This window comes from Cetorhinus maximus, chromosome 14 (genome assembly GCF_964194155.1).
Source record: "Cetorhinus maximus chromosome 14, sCetMax3.hap1.1, whole genome shotgun sequence".
Taxonomy (NCBI): Eukaryota; Metazoa; Chordata; class Chondrichthyes; order Lamniformes; family Cetorhinidae; genus Cetorhinus; species Cetorhinus maximus.
Genome location: NC_135892.1, coordinates 77,094,070 through 77,104,779, shown reverse-complemented (window position 1 = coordinate 77,104,779; position 10,710 = coordinate 77,094,070). Strand labels below are relative to the sequence as shown.

The window sequence follows — 10,710 nt, the reverse complement described above, 5'->3', positions numbered from 1 at the left end:
GACTTGTTTCTCATTAGTGTGATTATTTTTAAATAAAATTTGGCTCTGTAGGACCACTGGAGCTGCACAATGGAAGCCAAAGGCCCTCTGAGTTGGGGTGCAACACTCCCGGCCACTTCCAGTGTGACCTGCTCAGTTCTTTATGCTGGGAAGGGTGCTCTTGCTGGTGTGTCCTTTATGTGCCTGAGGCTTCTCAACTGGCCAGATCATCATGTCGACCAGTCGTTCCAGCTGACTTAGTGCACAGTTTACAAACTTGGACGATGCGAGTCCACTCAGCATATTGACTTGTCAATTACCAAAGAACATACATACAGCTACAAGTGGGTCACACTCCTTGGTTTATTTAAAGGGCCAGCCATCAAACTTGCAGGTGAGTTAGTCTAAAGTCTGCCATTGCACAATTTGTGGCAATACTGTGAAGTGTTTTTGGAGGTGTTGTGGTGAGTTGATGGATTTGACAGGGAATGTTGCTGCATCCTCACAAGGAGGCCAGAGGATTAGGTGGCCTGTCCATACTAAAGCAGCAACAGGTATGGGTCTGCAGTTGCATTGCTTCTATGTCTGCAACATCACAGGAACATGGGGAGAAGGCTGTGAAGAGGGGAAGCTCCGTGCAGAGGGAGGAGGAGGCATCCAGACGCCTTTGCTCTGGAAGGCTACCCGTGAGTGCCTACACAAACTCTGGTTCCCTTAAGAAGGCATCCCTTCACACCATAATTCCTCCACCAAACACCGCCATCCTATTTATTTGCAATGCCGCATCACATGTCCTCTCAGCCAGAATCCTGAAATAAAAGTATCCAATAAAAAGCTTGCCACAACATCTTCATCAAACAACTCATCCAATGGTATAAGCAAAAAAGATTTGTTCACCCATGTGCATTTTCTTAGTGCCTGCCTTGTGGGTGCCCTTGTCTGCCCTAGTGCTTCAAATGCAGTACTAACCCAGGGGCTACAACTTGGCTGGTGGAAGGCTGATGGTTTTCACTGTTGGAAGATGGCAGATGGCCTCAAGCAGCTTGGTCATGAGGACCTAGCTTTGAACTGCACCACCTTGGCATGGGTGGCAGCAGTCTGTGATGACTGGCTGGGAGACAATAGCAAGGGAATTGGCGGGCAGTGGTGGGAGCACAAATGCTATCATCCTGTGAGAGGACAGATGAGTGTGCTCCACAATACCACTGTTACTCCCCATTTGGGCAGCTCCAACTTTCAACCAGTGACCATTTTGTGATGGCTACAACCTATTGAATTGATAATCTCAGGAATGCAGACTATTTATGACATCTTTGAGGAATTTTTTTCACATCCCTGTCACTGTTTGTGCTTTTAAATAGGGCAGTGACGGTATTAAAATAGCGCTTGAAACAGACATGCCAGCTATCACTATGTTCCCACCTGTTCAGATTTTCACAGACCCTTGATCCAGACAGCCAGCAATGCAGTCACAAATAGATGGGAGCCTGAAATATATTTTTCATTACTGGAGAGATTTTAGTGGTTAAGTTTAAAATTGATCTGATATGAATGAAAAGGACATTAGAATTGTTGTATCATTTGTTGGTAGATATGGTAGATATAACTGAGATAACAATGTACACATTGAAGCTGTATTCTCTTTGTGATGATTCAATACCACTCTAGTTTTCATCAAAGATGGACACAAATATGTGCCATTTAAGAATGAATTTCAGTGCAATTAAGATAATTCATTAGAAGGCAGATGAAACAAACGGTCTGATCGGAAAACAATGGGCAGAATTTTACGTCCCATAGGCGGGCCTGTGCCCGACCCAATTGGGTGTAAAATAGCACGTGATGACGTCAGGTGAGCGTCCCAATGTCATCGTGCACTTGACCGATATTTCAGTCAGCAGGCATGCGCAAGAGTCAGCAGCGCACCAGCCGACAATTAGGAGACCTACTAAGGCCATTAATCAATTCATTAACTGCTATTTTTTGCTGCCTTCTGACCTTACTGTCGGCAGGTGAGCAAATCGGCCAGGCAGCCTTTGCATTTTTGAGGAAACCTCATCCACAGGCGGGATGAGGTTTCCGACATTAATTAATAAAAATTCTGTCAAACCATTTTTCTATGTCTATGTTCATGTGAGTGAGCCCCATGTAGGGATATTTTTTCACATTTTCCACATCTTTAAGGGTTTTACATTCTTCAGCTCCCTGAGGCAGCTCTCTGCCTTCAGGGAGCTTTCATTGCGCGCTCCCCACGCATGCGCAGGCTTCGGCGCTCGCCCTCCTCCCTCCCCCAACTCGGCAGCGCCGAGCTTCTCAGTGCGCCTTTCACACTGGCTGGCTGTTAATTGGCCAGCCAGCGTGAAATTGCAGTCGGTGGCCTATTGCGAGCAGTGGACCGTTTCTCGGCCGCTCCCGGGCCCACCCGCTGTGCCTGCCCAACGACCCGAAAATCCTGCCCAATGTGATCAGGATGTAGCCAATAACCCAGAATAAAGATTATGATGTGTCACAAAGGATGGAGGATAGAAGACTAGCAACACTATGGTAACGGTTGTCACAGCTGCTATCCTAGAGCATAACAACCACTATCAGGATAGGCTAGAAATGAAATTGAATTCCTGACTGCTCCTGTTTATTTCCCTTTTGAAGTAGAGCATCTGGTCATCCTTTTGATAGAATTTTCATTCAGATGATTACAATGGGATTTGATTAAAGTTCAGTTCATTTCATTTTTTTTTTGCATGGTGCCTTGAACATCAGGTATGTTTCTGTTGCATAAATCCAACATTTTCATCACAAATTTTGAGGTCAATTTACAGGCATTGATTTTTTAAAATGGAAAATCCGGCACAGCTCTCTCTCAGACTCTATCTCTCTCCCACTGTTATTATCCTGTTGTTGGAGGATGAAATAAAGCTCTTGTCTATTTGTTTTAATGAATTTGAATTTTGATCTTCTTTGTCACATTATTGTTTGCCAGCATTATGATGTAAACATAATAATATACATTCATCTCTGTCCACATTGCTACTGCTGGTTCCTACTTCTACCCACAATACACTGATGGTACAGCCCTTCCAGGCAATCTATGAAGGATCCCCAGTTGCTTTCCGGCAAAATTTTAGAAAACGTTGAGTATTTTACTTGCGTGAGACAAGTAAGATCATTTTCCTTTGCTACAAATAGGATTTCAAAGGCTTTACAGCTTCTGTAGAATATTCTGAACTCTTTGCATGGGGCATCAGACTTCTATTCTTTATGGGAGCCTGAAAATTCCACTCTGGCCGGGTGGGGGATGGGGTTTGGAGGGAAGGTGGTGGTGCGGGAAGAGAAGAGAAGAGAATATGACAGGAAGAAACAGCTGCAGGAGGAGAAACACTAAACAGAAAGGGGCTGTGTTTGCAAAGATCCTTATCCTCAGTTTATTGGGGGGGGTTTCAGAGTTACCGTGGTAACATGCACTTTTACATGCATGTTGTAGTCTGGAACTACGGATCCTGATGTTAGAGCCTCCAGCATTCTTTCCATCACATTGCTGGCCACGAGTCTCTCCCATTCTTACCACCTGCCATTGGCATTTGTTGGAAGGATTTGCAGGTTGATACTCAAACCTATTTGACTGTGTTATGAACATACCTTTCATGGTCATCAAGTCCTGGGTGGAACTCAAACCCAGAACTTGTGGCTCAGAGGCAGGAATGCTAACCACTATACCTTCCCCTACAGAAAAGGGTAAAAGAAGGATTCATCTCTCAAGGGACACTGCTACCTCCTACAACAAGAACTGCAACACAGCACCACAGATGGCACTTTATTGCCTCCCTCCAGTCCAGGTCACTGCAGCACTCAACCTGCCGATCAGTAATGTCAGACAGCCTGCCGTCCATGTTCCAATTTAGCAGGTGACAGATGCCTTGTTTGGTAGTGCAAACATTTGGATCCATTCTTCTCAGACAGCAGGAGACGGTCCTGAAGATTGCACACATTTCCCCTAAGGGCACCAGTGACTGTCCCACTGTCATCCTGCAGGCACCTTCCCATCACAACTGGGGGCCCTGTGATCGCTATTTAACCGGGGAGGGGATATATCTCAGGGTCACTATCTAACGCGCTTGGGATCCTATGGCCCCCATTTAATCAGGATGAAAGTTGTCGGACAGCGACTCCAGCAAATCTTGAATAAACTGAGAGGTCCATTGACCACATTTTGTTGTTAATGACCTGCCTTCTCCACACAGTACAGTGAAGCGTCACCTGCCTGAAAACAGAACATGAGCAGAAATGACGCTGTAAGCTCTCCGGCTGTGGCTGGATTTCCCAGTTTGGGAAGTTTCCTGCAGGAAGGAGCCTCGTTCTCCACAGCCCCAGCTGGAATAAGGGGCAGGTCAAAGAGAAAAGACCCAGCTGTCGTGCGTGGCAACTTTGCCATCAAGGTCACATTAAAAAGTGAAGTCAATGCGATCTGCCTTCCCACAACTGCAGATGTAAATATAGTGACCAGCCGGCCACTCCAACCAGTTTAACGACCTCGTTAAGCCATTTACAAAGTCTCCAGTCGCTGCAGCCATGTGGAAACTTAAACGTAAGTATTACTTTATTTAATTGGGATCGTTAGGAAAGCAAGTTGTTGGAATGTGAGATCAAGTCAAAACGTGAAAACCCAGAGAAGAAACCGGCCAAAATAGTTTGACGGTATATTGGTAACCATTGGTATTGGCTGCTTACTGATGGGCACATAGGAATTGCTGGGCGGAAAAAAGTCAGTTTAATTCACCTTCTCCTATCCTGGTAATGACATGATACAATGATAATGGAGTTGGTTAATTATGGCCATCAATCTATCAATTCAACCACAAGAGGCGCAGACATCTTCCAATATTTCATTTATGATTTTGCATTGTTAAAGTGTAGATTATTTTATTGGTTTTACTTTTTTTTGGATTTTTCTGCACAAGTTACAAATTGTGCTTTTGTTGTTTCTAACAGCCCCGCTGGAAATGCCCCTTAGTCTCAAGTACAAGCACGTTTTGGAGGTTTGTATTCTGGAAGCGGAATAAACAATGTTATCTTCTGTATTTACATTGTAGACAAGGGTGTGGCAAGGAAGACGACTTGTATCAGAATTTGCATCAGAAATGTATGTGCATTTGCCACTGGCAACAATAGCATGTTTTGTTGAGGAGTGGAATATAAAAGTAGGGAAGTTTTAATACAACTGTACGGGGCATTGGTGAGACCACATCTGCAGTACAGTGTACAGTTTTGGTCTCCTTATTTGAAAATAAGATATAATTGTGTTAGAAGCAGTTCAGAGAAGCTTCACCTGAAGGATAAAGGGCTTATTTTATAAAGAAATATATCCATTAGGTCTATATCCATTAGAGTTTAGAAGAATGAGAGGTGATCTTATTGGAACATAAGATCTTGAGGGAACTTGTTGAGGTGGATACCAGGAGGATGTTTCTCCCATGCGAGTTTAAGAATAATTGGGCTCCCTTTTAAGACAGGTGAGCTTTTTTCTCTCTCAGGGAGTCGTTAGTATGTGGAATTCTCTTCCCCAAAAAGCAATGTAGGCCGGTGATAGACCGAATAATTACAGGCCAGTCAGTCTAACCTTAGTAGTGGGCAAATTATTGATTCTGAGACACAGGATAAACTGTCACTTAGAAAGGCACAGATTAATCAAGGGTGGTCAGTATGGATTTGTTAAAGGAAGATTGTGTCTGACTGACTAGATTTAATTTGTTGAGGAAATAGCAAGGAGGATTGATGAGAGTAATGCAGTTGATGTGGTCTACATGGATTTTTAGCAAGACTTTTGACAAGGCCCCACATGGCAGACTGGGTGAAAAAAAAGCCTATGGGGTCCAGGGGAATGTAGGAAGCTCGATATAAAATTGGCTCAGTGGCAGGAAACAAAGGGTAATTGTTGACTGGTGTTTTTGCGACTGGAAGGCTGTTACCAGTGGGTTTCTGCAGGGCTCAGTGCTAGGTCCCCTGCTTTTTGTGGTATATATTAATGATTTAGATGTAAATGTAGGGGGCATGATCAAAAAGTTTGCAGATGACACACAAATTGGCCATGTGGTTGATAGCAAGGAGGATAGCCATGAACTGCAGGAAGATATCAATGGGCTGGTTAGGTGGGCAGAAAAGTGGCAAATGGAATTTAACCTGGAGGAGTGAAGTGATGCATTTGGGGAGGCCAAATAAGGCAAAGGTATACACAATAAATGGGAGAATACTGAGAGGTGTAGAGGAAGTGAGGGACCTTGGGGTGAATGTCCACAGATCCCTGAAGGTAGTGGGACAGTCGATAAGGTGATTAAAAAGGCACATGGAATCCTTTCTTTTAATAGATGAAGAATAGAATATAAGAGCTGGGAAGTTACGCTGGAACTGTAGAAATCATTAGTTAGGCCATGACTTGAATACTGTGTGCAGTTCTGGTTGCCTCATTAGAGAAAGGATGTAATTGCACTAGAGAAGGTACAGAGGAGATTTACGAGGATGTTACCAGCCTGGAAAAATACAGCAATGAGGACAGGTTGGAAAGGCTGGGGTTATTCTCCACATGGAACAGAGGAGGCTGAGGGGAGATTTGATTGAGATGTACAAAATCGTGAGGGGTCCGGATAGAGTGGATGGGAATGACCTACTTACCTTAGCAGAGAGGTCAGTGACTAGCAGGGCATAGGTTTAAAGTGATTGGTAAAAAGATTGGAGGGGAGATGAGAAGAAAAATTTCACTCAGAGGGTGGTAGGGGTCTGCAACCCACTGCCTGAAAGCGTAGTAGAGGCAGAAACATTCAACTCATTTGAAAGATGTCTGGATATGCACCTCAAGTGCTGTAATCTGCAGGGCTACGAACAAAATGCTGCAATGTGGGATTAGGCTGGGAGACTCATTTCTCAGCTGGCACTGACATGATGGACTAAGTGCTGTAAATATTCTATGATTCTATTGAATTTATTCAAGGCTGAGTTAGATAGTCAAGGGGGGCAGACAGGAAAGTGGAGTTGACACCTCGACCAGATCAGCCATGATCTTATTGAATGGCAGAGCAGGCTCAAAGGGCTGAATCACCTACTCCAGCTCCTAAATCCTTTATTCCTAGTTATGAACACACCTTCTGTGACCATCAAGTCCTGAGGTGGGACTTGAACTCTTTCACTGTGCCACAAGACGTCCTGATTTACTTGTACTTCTTTCAATTTAGTAAGATGTATTTGCTACTCACAGTTCAGTCCCCTCTGCACTGGGGAGACCAACACAGATTGGGTGACCACTTTGCAGAACACCTCTGCTCAGCCCACGTGCATGATCCCGAGCTTCTGGTGGCTTGCCATTTTAATTCACCACCTTGCTTTCACACTCACGTTTTTGTCTGCTGCAGTGTTCCAGTGAAACTCAATACAATTTTGAGGAAGAGCTCCTTATCTTCTGATTAGGCATTTTATAGACTGCTGGGCGCAATATTGAGTTCAACAATTTCAGTCCATGAACTCTGTCCCCCACTTTGGTTCTGTTTTTTTGCCATGTGCCAGTCCAAAACTTGTTTTTGTTTTTGAACAGAGCTCTTCATTATTCTACCATCAACACTCACTCAGGACCAATGCTTTGTTTCTTGATTACAACCATTACCACTGTCTTTGGCTTTTGTTTCATGACATCTTTGTCATTTAATTTGTCCCACCCTCTGCCCTATTCCAGACCTTCCCATGTGTTCTTCTTCTCCTTTTCCCCCCTTTCAATTGCATAAAACCCATCACATTTCTACCTTCTTTCAGTTCTGAAATAGAGTCATGATCAACTCGAAGTGTTAACTCTGTTTCTTGCTGCCAGACCGGTTAAGTATCTCAGAAATTTTCTTGTATTCAGTACCATCAATCAATCCTAAGTGGAATCTATGGGCAGAATCTTGCCAGCTTTGAAACTTTTCTGCCAGTGGGCCAAAAGCAGATCCCGACTTTATTGTGTCACGTTTTTATGGGAGTCAGCCAATTAAGAGGCCACCTCTGTGTTTGCCATCCAATTAAGGATAAAAGACGTTCTCCAAAACCTTCTGAAAATGTAATAAATTAAAAATGGCCACAGCTGTCAGACCATCATTCTTGAAGGGAAACCCCTTGATGAGATTGTTTGTGACCACGGCTGTGGCATTCTCATCCCTGTGGCTCCATGATAGGGGGATTAATTGGAGGCCATGGCTGGCCCCCTGGCCTCCAGGTACCTTCAGGGCTCCAACCTCAGTCGGAGGCCTTTCTGACATCAGGAAGATCCTGGTGGCACTGGGAACCTGTCCCGATTGGTCCTTTAACTGGCCTAAGTATCTGTTTGCTGCTGATAGGTGGCAAACTGTTGTTGCATTGATCCAACCTCCTAGGAGACAGGAGCACATTGGGTCAGTTCCCCGATGTATTATTTTCCAAATTTTCTCCCAATTCCCCCCTCCAATTCCCACCTCCATGGGGCTGATAAAAGTGTGCACTATGTGCCCTGTAATTTGGAATGTACTTTTTCCTGTCCAATAGTGAGACCAGAGATTGTATCAGAGAACCCTTACTGGTATTGGAGAGTATCACAGCCCACGAGTGACTCTATTTCCCTTCAAAGGGCAGACAGAATATACACTCCATCAAACTAACACTTAGGCCTGGATCTTTGTGTAGTCACGCTGATACGGGAGGAATTTAAAAATGGCAAGCGGGACCCAATTCTGGGGTTTCTGCCCCCTTTCCCATTTCCAGCAAATTTTGCTAGTGCAGGATAAGTGTGTTGGTAGCCAACACAGCACCCCAGCCCTTGCTGGCTCCATTGCGGGGATGGACAGATCAAACTCCCCGCAATTTTTGTGGAGTCAGGCCCCTTGCGTAAATTGATGTGTTTGATGGCCTCTTAGAGGAGTTGTGAAACAAGGGGGATCCCAGTTCCGAGTCATCAACCAAAAAATAACCAACACTCGACATTCCCATTGAAATACATTGTTCCCCTTACCGTCTCCTAAAGCTGTCACTCGTCGCAGCCATTTACAGTATCAGCATTAGAAGCTTTTCTCCACTTCACATCATTTAATTTTGTGTAAATAAACACATGGGTAGTTAAAATAACTTCAAAGAAACAAGGTAATAGAGACGTCAATCAAACAAAGCTTTCCCTCCCTTCTGCAGTAGTATAAACATTGCTTGCTGGGGTCTTCGTGCATTAGTCATTATTGCAACTCAGCCAAGCATTCATAATGAGGTCATCTGTTCAGACTGTTTTTGTTGATACGGTTGTCAAATGGCTTATTATGAATCCCTTGTTTGAAAAAGGATGTAAAGATAAGCACATCAACTACAGTTCAGTCAATTTAAGCTTAGTTGTGAGCAAGCTTTTAGAAACAATAATTTGGGATAAATTTAATAGTCACTCGGGCAAGTGTGGCAAAATTAAGGAAAGCCAGCATGGATTTATGAAGGGAAAATCATGTTTAACTAACCAGCTTGAGTTTTTTGTGAAGTAACCCAAAGAGTTCATGAGGGTAATGCTGTTGATGTAGTGTACATGGACTTCCAAAGAGCTTTCAATAAAATGCTGCACAACAGACTTGTGAGCAAAGTTAGAGCTGATGGAATGAAAAGGACATTAGCAACATGGGGAAGAATCTTTAACTCAGTGGGCGGGTGCGAGACCAACCTGACCGAGCGTGAAATGATGAGCGTTGACGTCGGCCCAGTGTGCCGACATCAATGCATAGTTGCGCATAAGTTCGGTCAGCGGGCCTACCAAGACCATTAAGTAATCAATTGTCCTGAATTTTTCACTGCCTGTTCAACCTAATGGTTGACCGACAGGCAAAAAGGCCAAGCGGCCCTTGCATTTTTTTGGAAACCTCATCCACGGGCGGGATGAGGTTTCCAAAAGTAAATACAAATGAAATAAAAACTTTGATTTTTAACTAAAAACATGTCCCTGCTCATGTGACAGAGTCACAGGAGAGGAGATGTTTTATTATTTTTTTTCTGTTGTTTAATAATGCTTTCAATATATTCTTTATCTCCCTGAGGCAGCTCGGTGCCTCAGGGGGATTTTTCAATGCTCTTTCACGCGCGTGCGCAAAGTGCGCGCTCGGCCTGCTCGCCCTCCTCCCCCCACCTGCACAGACAGTGCTCAGCGCTGCTGCTCACGTATCATGCTGGGCGGGCCTTCATTGGCCCACCCGTGTAAAATTGCAGAGCGCTGCTGATCGCAGGCGGTGGACGGCTTCCTGACCGCCTCCGCTGATCCCGCACGCCAAGGGCAAAATTCTGCCCACGGATATGAATTTGGCTGAGTGACAGGAAACGAAGATTAGCGGTGAAAGGTTTTTTTCACACTGGAGGAAGATTTATAGCGAAGTTCTCCAGGGAATGGTGTTAGGACCCCTGTTCTTCCTGATATATATTAATGACTTAGACCTTGGTGTGACAGGCACAATTTCAAAATTTGCAGATGATATGAAACTTGGAAGTATTGTGAATCATGAAGAGGATAGTGTAGAACGTCAAAAGGACATAGGTTGGTGAAATGGGCAGCCAAGTGGCAGATGAAATTTAATGCAGTGAAGTGTGAAGTGACTCATTTTGGTAGGAAGAATGCGGAGACAATATAAAATAAAGGGTACAATTCTAAAGGGGGTGCAGGAGCAGAGAGACCTGGCTGTATGTATGCATAAGTCATTGAAGGTGGCAGGACAGGTTGAAAGAGTG

At 44.3% G+C, this 10,710-nt stretch overlaps 1 protein-coding gene across 1 annotated transcript in view; it reads left to right on the top strand.

The window, feature by feature from the left end:
* The first annotated feature begins 4,404 nt into the window (after positions 1-4,404).
* The window catches only part of LOC144689743 (creatine kinase M-type-like), a 30,020-nt gene continuing 23,714 nt past the window's right edge, over positions 4,405-10,710 (top strand). The window contains exons 1-2 of the mRNA XM_078557106.1: positions 4,405-4,561; positions 4,966-5,012. Of these exons, the coding sequence (XP_078413232.1) occupies positions 4,546-4,561; positions 4,966-5,012 (63 nt within the window). The 5' untranslated portion in view covers positions 4,405-4,545. The remainder of the gene's footprint in view (positions 4,562-4,965; positions 5,013-10,710) is intronic.